Source organism: Vigna unguiculata, chromosome 9 (genome assembly GCF_004118075.2).
Source record: "Vigna unguiculata cultivar IT97K-499-35 chromosome 9, ASM411807v1, whole genome shotgun sequence".
Taxonomy (NCBI): domain Eukaryota; kingdom Viridiplantae; phylum Streptophyta; class Magnoliopsida; order Fabales; family Fabaceae; genus Vigna; species Vigna unguiculata.
In genome coordinates this window covers 3,240,830-3,259,747 of record NC_040287.1, presented here as the reverse complement: position 1 = coordinate 3,259,747, position 18,918 = coordinate 3,240,830, and the positions used below count along the sequence as shown (strand labels likewise).

General features: G+C 31.3%; 2 protein-coding genes across 2 annotated transcripts; both read right to left on the bottom strand.

The window, feature by feature from the left end:
- Positions 1–4,234: 4,234 nt before the first annotated feature.
- On the bottom strand, positions 4,235–7,678 carry LOC114196167 (mechanosensitive ion channel protein 10-like). The gene is made up of 5 exons (XM_028086719.1): positions 6,181–7,678; positions 5,959–6,082; positions 5,417–5,710; positions 5,137–5,339; positions 4,235–4,888 (listed from the first exon to the last, which is right to left on the bottom strand). The coding sequence occupies exons 1-5, from the start codon at positions 7,518–7,520 to the stop codon at positions 4,621–4,623; spliced, it is 2,229 nt and encodes a 742-aa protein (XP_027942520.1). The 5' UTR covers positions 7,521–7,678; the 3' UTR covers positions 4,235–4,620.
- A 6,317-nt stretch (positions 7,679–13,995) lies between these two features.
- Positions 13,996–16,954, bottom strand: LOC114196168 (mechanosensitive ion channel protein 10-like). Its single transcript, XM_028086720.1, has 5 exons — positions 15,521–16,954; positions 15,329–15,452; positions 14,823–15,116; positions 14,543–14,745; positions 13,996–14,422 (listed from the first exon to the last, which is right to left on the bottom strand). The coding sequence occupies exons 1-5, from the start codon at positions 16,828–16,830 to the stop codon at positions 14,155–14,157; spliced, it is 2,199 nt and encodes a 732-aa protein (XP_027942521.1). The 5' UTR covers positions 16,831–16,954; the 3' UTR covers positions 13,996–14,154.
- Positions 16,955–18,918: the final 1,964 nt, after the last annotated feature.

The window sequence follows — 18,918 nt, the reverse complement described above, 5'->3', positions numbered from 1 at the left end:
GGTTTTCAATTCTGTATTTATGCTTCTAGTTATTTATACCCTACTATTTCAGCCTAATAAACACACCATCATTTTGATTGGCGTAGCTTAATTCATATGCTGGATTTACTTTGAATTATCCAAATTTATAGTGAAATATCAATTAATATGATTTTAAAGTAGATGATTACTGGGTGATTCAGAAGAATTGGTTCTAAATCAAAAAAGGATTTTGAATTTTAAAAAAAAATTATGTTGTTTTTATATGCTCTTGTTTTAACTTTTCACAGTAAAAACATCAGAACATAAATTATTTTTATTAAAAAACAATTTTGTAAATATTTATGCATCAGAACATATTATTTCCTTTCTAGGAAAACCTCTCAGTGGTCTTTACACCCTACTATCTTTAAAATTTATGATGGATATTTGTGTTCATGGTGCGGTTTTGTAATTATACGTGATTTAGTTTGAATATTAAAAATTTAAACTAAATCAAACTAATTTGGTGCGGTTTTTTTATTTAGTTAGAATATTAAAATTTAAACTAAATCAAACTTATTTTTTTGCAAATTAGTTTGAATCGATTTTGTGATTTTATTTAAATTTTTTTACTATTATACGTATTATATAGAGTATGAAAACACATTTTTTTTAGTATTAATAAATTATTTTTAACTAATAGTGTTATACAATTTTTCATTTATCCCATATAGAGTATGAAAAAACATCAACAAATAAAATATGATCTCAACAATGTGCACACTCTAGTCATATAAATTACTTATATCATTCTTTTAAATATGTTTGTCTTCAATTTTTAGAAAAAATTGGAATCAGTCCCTTTTGAAAATCTTAAACTAATTTAGTCTTTCATATTTAGAAATGTGTAGATTTAGTCTTTTAAACTAAGTTTCTTTTAAGTTAATTTGATGTTTCAAAAGTGTTTCTCAGTTAACATCGAAGAGAAAATATGTCAAACGGTGTAAACAAATTAAAATACTATAATGAAATGTTGAAATGTGTTTCAAACGTCAAATAAACTTAATAAAATTTAGTTAAAAGTATTAAATCCACGCATTTACAGGATTGAGGGACTAATTTGGTTCAAGGCTTTCAGGAGAGATTAATTTTAATTTTCACTCAAAGTTAAAAGACCAAAAATATATTTAACCCTACTTTTAAATAGCATAAAAACAAAGAAAATAAATACAAAAGGATAAAGATACTAAAACCTATTCAAGAAAACAAATCTATAATAAGGTTAAGAATATCTATATTCCTAAAAAAAACATATTGAAGATAATTTTGAATAACATTTTATTGGAAATTCTCACAGAAGTTAATATCATTCTGAATTCTCACCTTAAGTATTAGAAAATTGAACAACATAATAAGATTAGAAATTCATAAATTTATTGGATTAAAATAGTTTTAATCTCTTACGTACGTTAAACTCGAATTTCACTGATATTATATCTTTTCAATAAATTATTTTAAAGAAATTTATTGGTGATATGAAAGTACCTTTTAAAAAGAATATTCAAATTCATTATCTTAAAGTTTGACGTTAATTCGTTATATAGATTAAACTTATATATTATTATTATTATTATTATTATTATTATTATTATTATTATTATTATTATTATATCTCTCGTATATTTCTCCATCCATCCCATTTTATCATTGATTACATCTCATTCGATACCAAAGCATGCAAGATTATCATCATAATCATTCTTTTGCACTTAAACTTCATATTAGGTCATTTAGATAGAAATACCAAGATTATTTTTTTATGTTAAACTCTCTTCTTGTTACTCTCTTCTCTGCTTCTAATTTTATACGGTGTTTGTGGTGGACATTTATTAATTGATGATATTTCATGGACTCTTGTAAATATTATTAGAATGTCGCTGTTTGATTTTTCATTTAAGATATCGTTTGAACTAAATATAAAAAGTCAGAATTAATTTGATTCAATTGTAATTTAATATAAAAATTTAACCAACTTGAACTATAATATTATGCATTGGATTGACTTCAACAGCTTTTATTATCATAAAATTATTAATTTTTTTTTATAAAAAAACTATTAATCATTGTAGATAAAAATTGTCAAATAAAAATCCACTATTTATTATAATTATTCTCGTATGTATAATTCAAATTTTATCACATAGAAAAAAAAATGTTTAATTAGTCGGACGGTACCCACTTTTGTTTAAATGTGTCAGTTTGGTACCCGCTTTTAAAAAGGTGTCAATCGAGTCCAAACTTTTGAAAAAAAAATGTCTCAATTAGGTTCTTTCAGAAAAAAAAAAAATATTAACGCCGTTAACTTTATTCATGACTTTTATCACTAAATTTTAATATAAATATCATCAATAATTTTTGTCTAAAAGGGACCTAATTGAGACATTTCTTCAAAAGTTAGGACTCAATTAATACATTTTGAATAGCGGATACCAAACTGACATATTCGAACGAAAGTGAGTACTATCCGACAAATTAAACCAAACAAAACAATATAATTATATAGTTAAAAATACATCGTAAACTTATTATTTTGTCATAATAAAATTAAATATATTATAATTACAATATAAAAAAATCGTAAAAGAATGTAGTATTATATTAAATAAAATCAGTTTAATTTTATTTTCAGTAATTCGATGAATAAAAAGTGAACCTAAAATATTAAAAAATAAATTGATTTTATTTAATTTTAGATCTTTTGAATTCTTTTTGGATTGATTCAACTTTTAACACTTCTACCAATTACTATCAAAATTGATCAATACATGAATCTATAACTCAAGAATAAAACTACATAAATTTTCATATGAAAACTATAAAATGTAGATAAAAACTTATGTTTTTGATAAAAATTATCATTTCATAGTTAATTTACGATGATAAGAGAACAAAAAGGGTTAGTCTTTTAAATAATATGTACGTCTACTAATATTTCTGTCTCCTTCTGATAGTTGGACTGTGAGGAAAAAATTATCTTATATTTATATTTATTCATTATAAAGATTTACATATTACAAAGAATTACCTAAAAGATTGTATATTAAAAATAATTAAATATCTTGTTTAATTGCACCTAATTTAATGTTAAGTATCTTTCATATCTTTAACATATAATTATTTATATATAAAATATTTGGAGTATAAATAAAATGTTGTGAATATGATTAAGAATCCAATCCAACCATAACTTATTTTAGATGATTCAGACATTTTTCGTAAATAAAGATTTATTTGTCCCTTTCTATATTGACTTTGAGTAACCTTTTTCTTTTTTCAAAACCTTTGAAAAGAGAAGTAAAAGTAGCAATTTATTCTTGCACGTGCTGATTTTGTTATTTTGATAATATTAAAACGATTATTTTAAATGTCAGAATCAATGTGCCAGATCAATCAAAATTATGAACGAATATCTCAAAGTCAAAATTCTAAACCACTCAAAATTCAATGCCTGCTGAAAAAAATATATTTTTAACTGTTCTTTTAAATTTTTACTTATTTTACTATTATGTGTTAGTGATAAAATGTTCTTTTGCAAAATGTGATGATAAAATAACATTGTTTTTAAAAATATGTTAATAATATTTTGCCATACATATAATAGATTGATAAGATTTACAAAAGTTGATCATAAAATACGCTGAAAAGAAAACCTAGATAGTAAAATTTAAATCCATTATCAATTATATTAACAATTATGTTAAATGATAAAGTGTGTAATTAAGTTTGCAGAAATATACATTTTAAATAATTAACTTAAAGTATCAATTATTATTATTTATCTTATAAAACATATAAATTAACTATTTAAAGTAATTTTACCACCTCTCATAATTTTATATTATTTTATTACTTAAAATAATTCATATTATTAAAATTAAAAATTTAATTACAATCAAAGCAATCATTTTTCTTTTCACCATTTCAATCACATTTTTGCTTCCAAAACATTGATTTCTACACTCACATATGTAGTGTTCAAAGCCCTGCAAATTAAGCAAACTCAAATTCAAGTATGAATGTAACATTAAGTTACTAACCAAACTAAACATAGAAAAAGTTCAAAGTACAAGCACAAATTTCTTGACCATATATGGCTGAAAGATCTGTCATAACAATGGATGCTATTATGAACACAACACAGATCACAAAAAAGACACAAAACATAACTCAGATATCACATAGTACAAAATAGTACAATATTAACACCAAAAGATCATCATACAATATTAACTCAGATCATCAATTTATTAGCCTTTAAACACGACCCTTCAGCTACATGCATTCGATATAATCACTATCTAAACCATAATTAATAACTTTAGTACATGCTACAATCTTGACCTTTGCATTTTTCTAAGACACTTCTACCAACACTATTAAAAACAACTACTAACATTAAGTTTAGCCAAGAGGCTTAAGCTAATTCATTAGGAAATACAGTGTACAAACCAATTTCACTACTTATCATCAAATTTGCCACTCATCTTTGATCTCAAACTAGATAGACCGTGGAGAGAAGCATTAGATTAGAACCAATATGACAGCAAAAAGAAAAAAAATGTGTTACACACTTGCACCCTATGAAAGTACAAGATATCTTCAAAATGTCTGTGCTGTTGAGTCTTGTGACCTTACATAACTGAGATGAACTTCTTGTGGGAGCAGATGATATTTAATATTAAGATCTTCAAGAATTTTCTTTAACTCCAGCACTAATTCGGATCTTCTGCTGTTCTTCTCCCCATAGTTCTGAAAATTGATGGTGTGAGTAACATACACAGCCATTTTCATCTTATTCACATTCTCAATATCCTTAACCACTACATTGTGGTTGGGACGCCAATGCCGAGGTCTACTCTCCAAATATCTGCAAATTTTGTCCAAACATAAAAAGTGACTTCATTCAAACAAACAGATAACTGAGACAATGTGTAAAGAAATAAGTAATCTCTAGCTTAAACAATCACTATGGAGAACTTCAGAAGTACTATACTATATTAGAGAAGTAAAAGTCGAAGCTAAACCCTTTGCTTATCACACCAATGGAAGGAAAAGAACAGTTGAACAAAAATCTAACATTAAAAGTTATAGATGAAAAACATAGTAAAAACGTACACTTTTAACTTTGCCTTCAAAGCTCCAATACTTTCAACAGAGGTAGAAAAATCAACAGCAAATTCAACAGAATCACTCATTTCTGGACTCCTGTAGAAGTTACTGATTGGCTTGGTTGCCAGAACTGAATTTGGATAGGAAATCTTTTCATTGTCATATCTCAGAAAGACGGTGGTTAGTATGTTCATCTCTTCCACAACCATCTGGGAACCATAGTAAATGTGTGAGTCAGGTATGTTTTCATGAATGAATGTGGAGAGAGTTCAGAGTTGAAAACTACCTGAACTCCATCAATAACACAGCGATCACCAACATCAAAAGGGTGCATCACAAAAACAAATATAATGGCTTCAAACACAGTCTTAGCTGTGTTGCCAAACATGAAAACCACAAGTAAAAGCTGGGATGAAATAAAGACAAGAACTTCAGTAGTTAAGAATCCCATTATAAGAAGCCACGCAATAAGGATCACAATAAGCAGGACGAAAGAAACAAGCATATTCAAGTCATCAACAGCTGTGTTGGTATCATTTAGTGAATGTACGAGCGATCGGCGTTCAAAGTAGACTTTTACCTGCAAATAAGAATAATATCTGAGCATCATGCTTGTGGCATTGGAATGAATTTTAACTTGATAACTTAACATATATACATTCCAGTGAAGCAAAATTGAAAGATATTGGACCTCGTATATTGTTTAACCAATTCTTAGGATAAGACAACAATGTTAAAGAAAATTCTCTGACACGAGGAAATATTTTGGAAATTGGAACTATGTAAATGCTCTCAGTAAACATTATATACTATATGAAGAGACTTCACCAGCCAGTTCTTGAGAGACTTCCTCTTAATTCTTCTAGTCTCAACTGCCCCTTCAAATAGTGGAAGCACATTTTCCACTTCTTCATTTTTCATGAATCGCAAGAGGTCATCCTTCTCAATATAACTGAAATATTTGAGGGTGAAATGAGAACAAGAGGCAATTCCAGAGAAACTGAATCAGAAAAAAAAAGTTGCAGAATTTTCAAAGGGTAACAATGTTACTTGTGTCCTGGCTTGGCTACGTTCCGAAAAATTCTGTATGCAGCTGCCTTTGCTTCCCACTCGCTATTAATTTCATTATCTTTCTGGTCATTCTCATCTTCATCCGGTGCATAGGAGATGGTAGACAACCCAGAACTCTTTATCACATTAATCAAACCTTTCATTGTCCAAGCAGAAACTTTCTCTGGTTTCATTTTCTTGAGCTTGTCTACATCAATGACTTGTTCTTTCTCCCCTTCTTTCTCACTATTCATGGTCTTAAAACTGAGTTGACCAAGATTTGAAGTCCAACCTACATTTTCAGCCACCTCCCTCAAGGGAGGACCTGAAAGAGTCTTGAGAATGTATTGATGAAAGATTGATTCTTGCACCCTGTCAAAAAATCTAGTAGATTGAAATTTCGAAGCTAAAAGCTTTATCAACAATGTTTTGACCAACCATATAGCTGCTCCAAGAAGACAAGAAGCAAGGGCCCTAGTAATGTAACCAAGAATCTTAGTAACCTTTCTGGTTCTCTTCACTCCATGGTTGAAAAGCAGTCCCCATGTCAGAAGAACCAAACTTAGCCATATAAAGCCCTGAACACTCTTCTTGACACCATAAACAAAATACAAAACCTTCTTCTTAAACAAAAAGTTCCTCTCAATCAAGAAAACCAAAACATTGATAAGCCACTCTGTGACCAGTCTACCACAGAGGACAACCAAAACCAATACACACCATTTCCACAGTTCCAATCCCCAAATAAACCTTTTTTGCAACTTATTCACAGTCAAGCATGCAATTAAATACCCCACGATGCAAGAAAAAGCAAACAACTCTACAACTCTGCACTTCTTACCAGATCTCTTGCTCACTTCAACATTTGCAGTCTTGTACACTTCTTCGTCATCATCTTCTTCTTCCCCTGGTATCCCAAGGAAAGGGCTTCTTGGGGTGACAACAGTTGCGTCAGGAACATTCTTGTTAAGAGAATTCCTTGCAGGTGAACTTGTCTTTTTAGCCTTTTCTTCGACAAAGTTTGCATCTTTTGGACACGCCGGTTCCACCATTCTGGACTTTGGTTTTGAAAACTCCGACCGACCCATCAACCTCTTTGTAGTTGTCACCAACTCTGAGGATACTTGACCATTGTGCTCTGTGATTTCACCATGAGAATCTCTAAACCCTTTACCTATCTGGATATTATGGTGAGGAGAAAGGGAACATTTTTCAGCTACTGGGAAGCTTCTGGAAACCCTTTGCTCCTTTGCTTTAATGGCTTCTTCAGTGTCTGAAATTCGTAGAACCACCTCGTTCTTTGTCTTTTTCTTGTCTGCCACGTCTCCTTCTTCTTCCATGTCAAGGTCACAACTTTTTAGTTTCTAGATTCTCCCAAAAGCAGGTCTTAGATTTCTAGGAGTGCAACAACCGTTTTCTGCTACATTGAAGCTGAAACTTGTAGAAGGTTCAACTGGGGTTAGTGAAGTTAGAAATTTTCAGGTAATGTTTGAAAACTCTTATTTTGGGAATAAAGATGGAGATTGAGGATTAGAGAATTAAAAAAAAAATGAAAACCATTGAAAGTGAGATTATTTAAGTTAAAATAAAAAAAAATACAAAAATAAACAAGATGTGAAAGAAGTTTATGTATTATTAATAGTAAGTAAAATTGTTTATGCGAGAAGAAATAAAGTGAAAATATATGAAAAGTAAAATATATTTATTTATTATATAATAAAAAACATTGATATAATAAAATTTAAAACATAAAATAATAAAATGTTAAAGACATAAACAATTTCCTAAACTTCCATAAAATTTTGATGTTAGCACGGAAAGTTTATTATACATGTAAACTTTCTTGTTTTTGGTGTTTATTATTTATTCATCCAAGAAATTTCCACACATCGAAACAAACATGCTTTTAAGGCGAAGAAGACGGAACATTAATAAAAATGTAACAGGAAAAAACAAATAACTATAATGATGCGCATCTTTACGCATTTTTTCTTTGCGGCGTCACTTCTCATTATTTGAAACAAAAGCTGTAAAAATGGAAATTTTAAGTTTGGTTTGCTAAACATCATAAAGTGCAATATATGGTCCTGATTTAGTCATATATATGGGGTTCTGGGAGGGGAACCGCCTGGCGGCACATTCCCGGCCGCCAGGCGACTCTTGGAGTTACACTAAATTTCTAGGTTACGGATGAAGCGTCTGGCGGTGCTGGTTGAACCGTCAGGCAATGCGGGGCCATTTTCCTATTTTGGGGTTTTTTGGAATTCTGGGTTAAATTTGATCGGTGGGAAAGTTGTTGGTGATTGACAATAGATGAATTCGATATTACATGATGTCCAGTTTACGCATTAGTAGGTAGAAATGAATGAAACAGTGATTTAATGTGACGGAGATGAAAGCGGAGTACTCTTGGGATGAAATTGTCGTGATCCTTGCGGGGTACGGTGGTAGTGAGGTGGGGGGACTGAAATTATTGGAGTTGTTATGCCAAAATGGGAGGAATTGCATTAAGATAGATGATAGGTGGTGGTTGGGAAGGTTAGCAGTGGCGAAAGAGAGCAGGATGGCTCTCAGGTCTGGTATGCCTGGCGGGAGATCAGTTACCGCCAGGCGGCAACGTTACAGCAGTGGCAAACTGGAGGTCTGGTTGGACTGGTTCGGGCTGGAGGAGTGGAAATTCGTGCAGTGGGGGTAATAATATTGGGTGGGAACAAATTTGACTACGAGATGAATTGGAAAATTAGGGGAGTGTAGACTTAAGTATGACTAATAAGATGGGGTCAATTATGGGGTGGACAGGGAAAAGAGAATGTTGACAGATAGGTCTTAGGGCTGAAAAATACCTGCAGTGAGGTGAATGCTTTTTGGTCAGATTGGGTACCAAAAAAAAAATAGAGGGGGACGTCCTGTGAGCTTAATGGAAGGACTAATCATGCTATGGTCAGACTAGGGGATAATGTGTATATGGATGATTGGTAGTTGATGGGGGATTTTCTAAATAACCTTAATTAGTGTATGGAGAATAACAGAGGAATGGAGTGTAGATAAACCAGCACGTGACGAGGTTCTGAGATGGCGCCTGGCGACGGGGTTCAACTCGCCAGGCGGTAGCAGCAGTACAGTGGGTCTAAATAACAAGAGGCGCCTGGCGGTGAGGGAGGTCCCGCCAGGCGATAGAGAACGAACAGAGGCAATATGGGTTGCGTCCGCCTGGCGGTGGGAACGTTTCCGCCAGGCGGTTGTTGCAGACTTTGTAATTCTTTTGGAGGCGCTTGGCGCCTGGCGGCACGTGTCCCCCGCCAGGCGGTCTGGAAGCTGGCAGTGCCTGGCGGTACGTGTCCCCCGCCAGGCGATTTATACTGCTGCAGCTTTGAGTTTTGATTATGAATTCGTGATCTACAGTGCGTTTAATGGTGCTTTAAAGGTGAGATTGCTGGTGTTCCTGGAGTTGTGGCTCGGAACGTATCCCTTGAGTTATGGCTCGGGATAGGGGTTAAGCACGTGGTATTCCTTGAGTTGTGGCTCGGAATAGCATCTCTAGAGTTGTGGCTCGGGATGGCGGATGAACACGAGGAACCCTTGAGTTGTGGCTCGGGTTAGCGAGTGTTGCCGGTGTGAGTGTGCTGGTTGTGGCCAGTACGGATGGGTCCGGATAGATTGCCCTCCTCAGTTGTTGGCTGACGAGTTTGGTAGTCTTGGGACGATACAGACTATGTTCGTATATGGGAACTCTACCTGGCGTTGCGGTGTATGATTCGTAGCATGTTTTCCCGTACGTGCTCTATCGGTTGTGGCCGATAGGTATGGCAGCAAGTCACCTTGAAGTAATCCTTAGACGTTGTAGAACACGAATAATCTGATTGGAGGTCAGATGGTAGGAATTAAAGAACTGGGTAATGTGATATGTTTATGTTATATACGGTATCTTATGTTGATATGCTTATGTTTCTGCAACTTTATTCATGTGATTTAATTGTTAAGCTCACCCTATCTGCGTGTGTGTGGCGATGATCGTGTACGCGGTACACGGGAGCAGATTCTGTTGATGCAGGTGGCTCAGGTGACGCTTAGCCGCGGAGAGGGGTTAGATGTGGGGAAAATGCTTAAGTTTCTTTATTGCCTTTGAAAACAGTTATAAACCCTGATGGGTAATTTTATGACGTGTTGTTTTGGTATTCATAGACTTATTTGATGGTTTAATAAAGTTTCTAAATTTTCCCGCCGTTTTGGGGAAATGAAGTATTATTAAAAGCACGTGGTTTTATTTATTTCATTTATTTATTTATAAATCAGTAATATCCTGGTGGGATGTTACACAAGGCATCATACATCACATTTCATGCATATAAATAGAGGAATAAGACATACCCTATCAGACACTGATGACGAGACTTTACTTACTGCCACCTCAAAATGAGTACTATTGATAGTTTTATCTTTGTCTTTCACGATGGCCATTGGCGCTATCTTCACTTGTATAGTCAATCCAATCAGTATCTCTCGAACTATCTCTCTTTTCCTATAATCCTACCTACAGAATTTGTCCCCACAATAATCAAATAAGCATATATACATACATAATATACAACAATGATATGAGAATTCACATGTATCATCAGTGGCGGATCTTCACCAAGAGTTTTGGAGGGGCCATAATAATATAATTTTTTGATCATTTGATTGGACCATTAGTATAACACTTTAAAAAAGGACTCTTCTATAAAACAATTGGATCGTTAGATTGAATTATTAGTATAATGCTTTAAAAACTTTAAAAGATGTAAAAAAATATAATTTAACTTGTTTTCATCTTTAAGTGTAGCTTCCCTTTTACTACTTCTACAACATAAATTCATTATTTTATTCTCCATCGATATGTTTTTTTTAAATATACTAAAAAATAATTTATCATAATCTAATAAAATATTGAGAGACATAAGTATTAAAAGAAAAATATATTATAATCAAGTCACAATTAAAAATCGGTTATAAAAAAACACATAATACATTATTTTTTTCTTCTATAATAATAAAAACTAAGTATACAAAAAGCTCATGAGATAAAAAATAATTTTAATAACTATTAAAGTAATATTTCATCATCAAGTAAGACAAGAAAGAGTTACATTTTTTTTCTTCGAGAAATGAAGGAAATAGATGAGAAATGAGAGCAAACATAATGAGTATGTGTCTAACTTCATTTTTCTTCAAAAAAAAAAACATATGATAGTGAGAGATGAGTACAATTTTGTCAAAATTTTAAAAGGCAATGACAGAAGAAAATAAAAAATATTTTAATAAATGTTTGATTTAATTAATCTTTTGGTTATTGTTTCCAAAAATGTAAGTTGATCTTCCAGTTCTTTTAGTTTCAATTTAGTGACATTTTGATATTTTTAGACGAAAACAGATACTAGAAGACTAATTAAACCTAAATATTTTTTTTATTTTTTATTATTTATTAACATTAAATATTATATTTTATAAAATAAATAAAGAAACACAATTTAATTATCATCAATTTCTAAAATATATTATTTATAATTTTAAAATTTTCAAAATTTTTAAAAATTAAAAAAAATGGATATATAATTTTGAAAAAATTAAAAAATATTTGGGGGGCCTAGGCCCCTCCCTGCTCCTAAGAGGCTCCGCCTTTGTGTATCATATACGATATGTATCTGATACATCAATACATTTATTTTGAAAATAATAAGATAAGATATAATTAAAAATGTACAATCATTCTTAAAACGTGATATAAATATATGATTGTTATTGTGTGAATCCAAATTAAAATCAAATGTCTTAAAGTTGTTAATATAAAAATTATAAATTATTATCATCATAAAAATATTGTTCCTCCATACATTACATTTTTCATTAATAAATATCGATAAAGTATCTTAAAATATTGTAGCATTCTTTAACCTAGATTGAAGTATACATAATAAGAATGTGACATCAATAAAAAACATAGATAAACCATTCTTGCAAGATCAGCGCCACTTAGGTTTTCACAAACTTACATTCTTGCAATTGCACTCAAATCTACAGTGGCATCGATCGCCTTAGTCCTCACAAGAGTTTTCAATATCAAAGCTCGCTCATCAAAGCTGGGAAATGGATCATAGAGTAGTTTACCAAATCTATCGAGGCGTAAGAGAACACGATCCATCAACTCAGGCCTGCAAAAATGAGAAACTGAACTTTGAATATGGCTGTGATGTGTAATGAAATAACTACTTCCAGAACAAATATGGTGAACAAAGTGTACCTATTTGTAGCACCAATCACAAAAACACCCCGTCAAACATGGCACAAAAATAATTTTTTTATTTAGTTTGTTATCAAAATTTTAACATGTCATGATAAAATATTCAAGTTAATCAACACTACTAAAAAAGAGAATCACTAAAAAACCTCGTCAAAGAAAATTATACATGGTGCACATGTTTTTGCTCGACTAAACAATCTTCGAATTGCAAGCTCGGTCTCTCTAACAGATTTATTTAAAAGTTGAGGACCCTAAAATTGCGACAAAGCAATTTAATCATTTATATGTTTGATTTATATTGAGTTGTATCGGTGGTAAATTTGAGTTACAGCTACATTAAATAAATTATTATGTTATACTGCACCAACTCTTTCTTACAATTGCTTGCGATGATAGGTACCTATACATGTTATTCAATGACAATTTAAAAAAAATCTTTCATTTATAAATGTATACAAATATAAGAAAGTTAAATATGTTATTATTAATCAAATACATTTTTATTTATATATTTTATATTTGTAAAAGAAAATTGGGAGGTCAAAGATTTCTCAATGTTCATAAAGATACATTATTATTATTGTTATATATTTTTGCATGCATACAAGTATCGACAAAAGTTGGACAAACATTCAACTATTAGAACCTATGATGTGCAAATACGATACGTTTATCAGATACGACACATACCTGATACATTGATATGTTACTTTTAAAAATAATAGGACACGATACGCGATATATGCATATTGAAAAATATACAATTTTTTTAAAGAACATGATAAATATATGATTATTCTTGTATAAATTCAAATTAAAATCAAATATATTAAATATTTTTAACATAAAATTTATAAATTATTATCATCATAAGAACATTATTAGTTTATATATTAGATACTTCTTTGAGAAGTATCGGTTAAGTATCATAAAATATCAGATACGGATATGTGTAGAATAAGTATACATAATACAAATATCGGTGCATCATAGATTAGAACTTTTTTGAGGGACTGAAAATACAAGATACTTCAAAACATGAAACGAGAAGGTGAAACTCTTCTTTATTTAGATCTTCCAAAATTAATATTTATAGTCTTATACACCAATTTCTTTGACTTTTTTCACTTGTCCATTTAAAATTCATGAATAACTCCTAGTTTTAATTTTCAAATATGGCATTTTATTTATGTCTTCATTATTTAGTGACTTTAATTCTTCTTTTATTTTTGTTGGATTTTCTTCTCTTTAAAAAACTTGAAAGAACTTTAATATTTTTATTCTTTTTAGAATTCTAAAGCAACTTATTACTTTTGTTGCTCCATCTTTATTTTGAATATCAGCTATACATTTTATTTTATGCTTTAAAGACCAAATACTATCTTTAAAAATGACCATAATAATATTCTTTGTAAATTCAAGGATTTAACTTTTTTTAATGTTTAAAACATTTAAACTGAAAATAAAAAAATCTTAGATTTTTAACTCAAAAAAAAAAAAACTGTATAAAATAAGTGCAGAAACCAAATTCACCTGTTTCCAAGAACCAACTAAATCATACATCATATATCACACCATTTTTTTTATCTCTAATTAGAAAAAAAGACCATGTGGAAACAATTAGTCTATAGAACCAAAATAATAACAGCACAAAAACTCTGCTAAACACTTCCACCTGTGAAAAGGATAAGATAAATTCACAGTGCTTGAGATGTTGAGTCTTGTGACCTTCCATAACTGACATGAACTTCTTGTGGCAGCAGATGATATTTAATATTAAGATCTTCAAGAATTTTCTTTAACTCCAGCACTAATTCGGATCTTCTGCAGCTCTTATCCCCATAGTTCTGAAAATTGATGGTGTGAGTAACATACACAGCCATTTTCATCTTATTCACATTCTCAATATCCTTAACCAATACGTTGTGTTTGGTATGCCAGTGCTGAGGCCTACTCTCCAAATATCTGCAAATTTTGTCCAAAAATATCAACTAACTTCAAACACAAAGTATGACACGTTTAAGGAACATGTTTAACTAGTATCTAAGATTAAAATCTATAGCTGGAGCATAGTAAAACACGTACACTTTTAACTTTGCCTTTAAAGCTCCAATACTTTCAATAGAAGTAGAAACATCAACAGCAAATTCAACAGAATCACTCATTTCTGGACTCCTGTTGAAGTTACTGATTGGCTTGGTTGAGAGAACTGAATTTGGATAGAAAATCTTTTCATTGTCATATCTCAGAAAGACGGTGGTTAGTATGTTCATCTCTTCCACGACCATCTGGGAACCATAACAAATGTGTGAGTCAGGTATGTTTTCATGAATGGATGTTGAGAGAGTTCAGAGTTGAAAACTACCTGAACACCATCAACGACGCAACGATCACCAACATCAAAAGGGTGCACCACAAAAACAAATATAATAGCTTCAAACACAGTCTTAGCAGTGTTGCCAAACATGAAACCCACAAGTAAAAGCTGAGATGATATAAAGACAAGAACTTTAGTTGTTAAGACACCAGTTAAAAGAAGCCACACAACAATGGTCACAATAACCACAACTGCAGAAGCAAGTATGTTCAAGTCATCAACAGCTGTGTTGGTATCATTTAGTGAATGTATGAGTGATCTCCGTCCAAGGTAGACTTTCACCTGAAAACAAGAATGATATATAAACATGTCAAGAATAATTCAAGTGTGAATCTTCCACATTGAAGAAAAACTGACAAAGTCCAACAAGAATGGTATCGATTCCTTCTCGAATGAACTCATGTTACATGTATATAATCTTTCTCTAATGAATCCCTATAAACATGTGTTGGGCTAATGATAAAATATAATGCAATATGGACTAAGTAATTTACCAGCCAGTTCTTGAGAGACTTCCTCTTAATTCTTCTAGTCTCAACTGCACCTTCAAATAGTGGAAGCAAGTTTTCCACTTCTTCAATTTTCATGAATCGCAAGAGGTCATCTATCTCAATATACCTAAAATATTTGATGGTGAAATGAGAAGAGGCAATTCCAGATGCAGAGTTTTGAGAGGGTAACAATACTTGTGTCCTGGCTTGGCTACGTTCCTAAAAATTCTATAAGCAGCTGCTTTTGCTTCCCACTCGCTATTAATTTCATTATCTTTCTGTTCATTCTCATCTTCATCCTGTGCATAGGAGATGGTAGATAACCCAGAACTCCTTATCACATTAATCAACCCTTTCATAGTCAAAGGAGAAACCTTTTCTTGTTTCATTTTCTTGAGCTTGTCCACATCAATTACTTGTCCTTTCTCCCCTTCCTTCTTGTTAACCATGGTCTTATAACTGAGTTGGTCAGTATTTGAAGTTGTACCTACCTTTTCAGCCATCTCCATCAAGGGAGGGCCTGAAAGAGTCTTGAGAATGTATTGATGAAAGATTGATTCTTGCACCCTGTCAAAGAATCTAGTAGATTGAAAACTTGAAGCTAAAAGCTTTATCAACAATGTTTTGGCCAACCACAAAGCTGCTCCAATAAGACAAGAAGCAAGGGTCAGAGCAATGAAATTAAGAATCCTACCAACCTTACTGGTTATCTTCACTCCAGGGCTGAAAAGCATATCCCATGTCACAAGAACCAAACTCAGCCATATAAAGCCCTGAACACTCTTCTTCACACCATACACAAAATACAAAACCTTCTTCTTAAACAAAAAGTTCCTCTCAATCAAGAAAACCAAAACATTGATAAACCACTCAGTGACCAATCTACCACAGAGGATAACCAATATAAATACACACCATTTCCACAGCTTCAAACCCCAAATCTCTCTTTTTTGCAGCTCAGCAACAGTTAAACTTGCAATAAAAAACCCCATGATGAAAGCAAAAGCAAACAACTCAACAACTCTCCACTTCCTACCAGATCTCTTGGTCACTTCAATATTTGCAATCTTGTACATCTCTTCATCGTCATCATCTTCTTCAGGGGGAGGAGTCCCAAGCAAGGGGGTTCTTGGGGTCACTATAGTTGCTTCGGGAACGTTCCTGTTACGAGAAATCCTGGTAAATGAACTTGTCATTCGAGCCTTTTCTTCAACAGTTTTTGCATATCTTGGACACGGTGGATCCATCATTCTGGACTTTGGCTTCGAAAATTCCGACTGACCGATCAACCTCTTTGTAGTTGTCATCAACTCTGTGGAAACTTCATCGTGGTTTCTCATCTGGGTGTTGTGATGAGGAGAAAGGGAACTGCTTTCAGCTACTGAAAAACTTTCAGAATCTTTTATTTCGGTCATTGCATTCGTGGCTCCTTCAGAGTCTGAAATTCGTAGAACAACCTCGTTCTTTGTCACTTTCTTGTCTGCCACGCTTCTTTCTTCTTCCATGTCAAGGTGACAACTTTCTCCTTTCTACCTTCTCCAAAAGCAGCTGTTAGAATTCAATCAACACAACAACCAGTAGCGGGTTCAACTGGGGTTAGTGAAGTTGGAAAATTTCCGCCAAAGTTTGAAACTTTCTGAAAATTGGAAATGGAACTGTTGAGTTGCTGTTGTTGGGAATATATGTAAAGTTAGAAACATGGTTGTGATTTGCATGGCGGAGGTGAAAAGTAATAATGCTAAAGCTATATGAGAATTTTCACTGTTAGAGAATAATTTATATTCAAAATTTCACAAATACAAACAAATTTAAGTAATTATATATATATATATATATATATATAATATTACATTAACTGCATAACAAATTCTTAGATTAAATTTGTGTTTGTTGCTTGTATTTGTCGGCAAACTTCATGTTGGTTCTTATGTTTTAAAACTGTTACTAAATATTACATTTACCTGTAAAAACTTATGTTAATTTAGGGTATCTATTAGCTTTATAATAGTAAAATAAATTTTAAATACTAAATTTATACATAAAATAGCTAAAATCATATATATTCCAATTTTAAGGAATAAAATCAATCATTTAAGTTCAAGAACTAAATATATTTTAGAAAAAGTATAAAAATTATTTTCCAGATCTTTGTACCAATGCTTTCTTTAATGAGAACAATATGCTTTCACGAATGATTTTTATCCAAAGAATAATAGTGCACAATTTTAAAAAGTTTATTACATTAAAATAATATTTGTGTTTTATGTCCGGAAATAATGTTGAATTTTGTTTTATTTGTTATTTTAATATTTTATTACTATGTGGTGTTAGGATGGTTGAAGAAAGTTATTCGAGATTTCATTTTTTCTCTTTAGATTTGTTGTTTAGTTTATAAAGCCTTCTTTTAATATTTTCCTAAAGTTGGAAATTTTCCGTCAAAAGTTTAAAACTTTCTGAAAATGACTGTAGAAAAGGAAACGCAGAAATAATAAAGAATAAAGAGTTAGAAAAGTGCGAAACATGGTTGTGATTTGCATGGCGGAGGTGGAAAGAAATAATGCTAAAGCTAATATAACGGGTAATTATTACTGTTCAGAATAATTTTCATTAGAAATTTCACAAATACAAAAAAAAGTTTAAATTATGTTTTACTATTATGCTTTTATATAAAATAAATTTGTGTTTAAAAAGTCCATATAATATTTATTATTTTTTTAATTTAATTTTGTTCTGTCATACTTTAATTCACGGAATTTTAAGTTAAAAAAAGTGTACTAAAACATGACTATTATCTTTTAAATAAATTAATTTTTGTATGAAAAAATAAAAATTACATGCGGAAGTGTTAATTACAACCACAAATTTGAATATATACCTGAAAAAGTCGACATTTTAAAAGTTCAAAAGGTTAAATATAAATATTATAGTTAATTTAACATAGGACTAATCTCGTAGTGTATGTTGTTGAGTCACACTTCCCCCTTCCTTCCCTATTTTCTATTTCAGGTTAGTTTTTGTTAATTGATATTTAAGTTTATAATGACGATGATTTTTTTATGATCTATGTTAAATTACAATGACAATTCAAGCCATACTTGTCATTAATTTGCTTTTTTAACAGGTAAAAGTCATGCTTTACTAATTTTAATACAACAATGTCTCTCTTAACGATGGTTTGATAACTGTTTTCATAAGTCTTGTATGCAATAGTGGGTAACACACTAAAATATTATATTTATAAAGGATAATATTTCATACAAATATTGTATATAATATACTTGGTAACAGGTATATAACTATACAATATCACATACATCTCATCAATATCATCATTATTATCATGCATATTTTGTCTAAGTAAATTGTTTTCTTAAATTAAGAAGGACTTCTTCACATGCTATATGACTCCACAGAGAAGAATATGAATTTGCTTCTCTCTTGTTCAAAAGCTTATTCAATACTTGAGCAACCATTTCTTAAACATAATTTTAATGCTTTCAACAAAGTACTTGTGTCATTTGTGAATGTCTAAGCAATCACCCTATTACTTAAGTATTGATACATAATTGCATGGCCCAATACATTCCAATTTC

What these genes read in the sequence shown, in the direction of transcription:
- LOC114196167 (XM_028086719.1), bottom strand. Translation starts at nt 7,520, where the DNA reads ATGGAAGAAGAAGGAGACGTGGCAGACAAGAAAAAGACAAAGAACGAG. An exon ending in GTAGCCAAGCCAGGACACAA is followed by an intron (nt 6,083 to 6,180) that starts GTAACATTGTTA and finishes CAAATATTTCAG; the next exon opens with TTATATTGAGAAGGATGACC. An exon ending in GTGTTATTGATGGAGTTCAG is followed by an intron (nt 5,340 to 5,416) that starts GTAGTTTTCAAC and finishes TATGGTTCCCAG; the next exon opens with ATGGTTGTGGAAGAGATGAA.
- LOC114196168 (XM_028086720.1), bottom strand. Translation starts at nt 16,830, where the DNA reads ATGGAAGAAGAAAGAAGCGTGGCAGACAAGAAAGTGACAAAGAACGAG. An exon ending in GTAGCCAAGCCAGGACACAA is followed by an intron (nt 15,453 to 15,520) that starts GTATTGTTACCC and finishes CAAATATTTTAG; the next exon opens with GTATATTGAGATAGATGACC. An exon ending in AGTCTCTCAAGAACTGGCTG is followed by an intron (nt 15,117 to 15,328) that starts GTAAATTACTTA and finishes TCTTGTTTTCAG; the next exon opens with GTGAAAGTCTACCTTGGACG.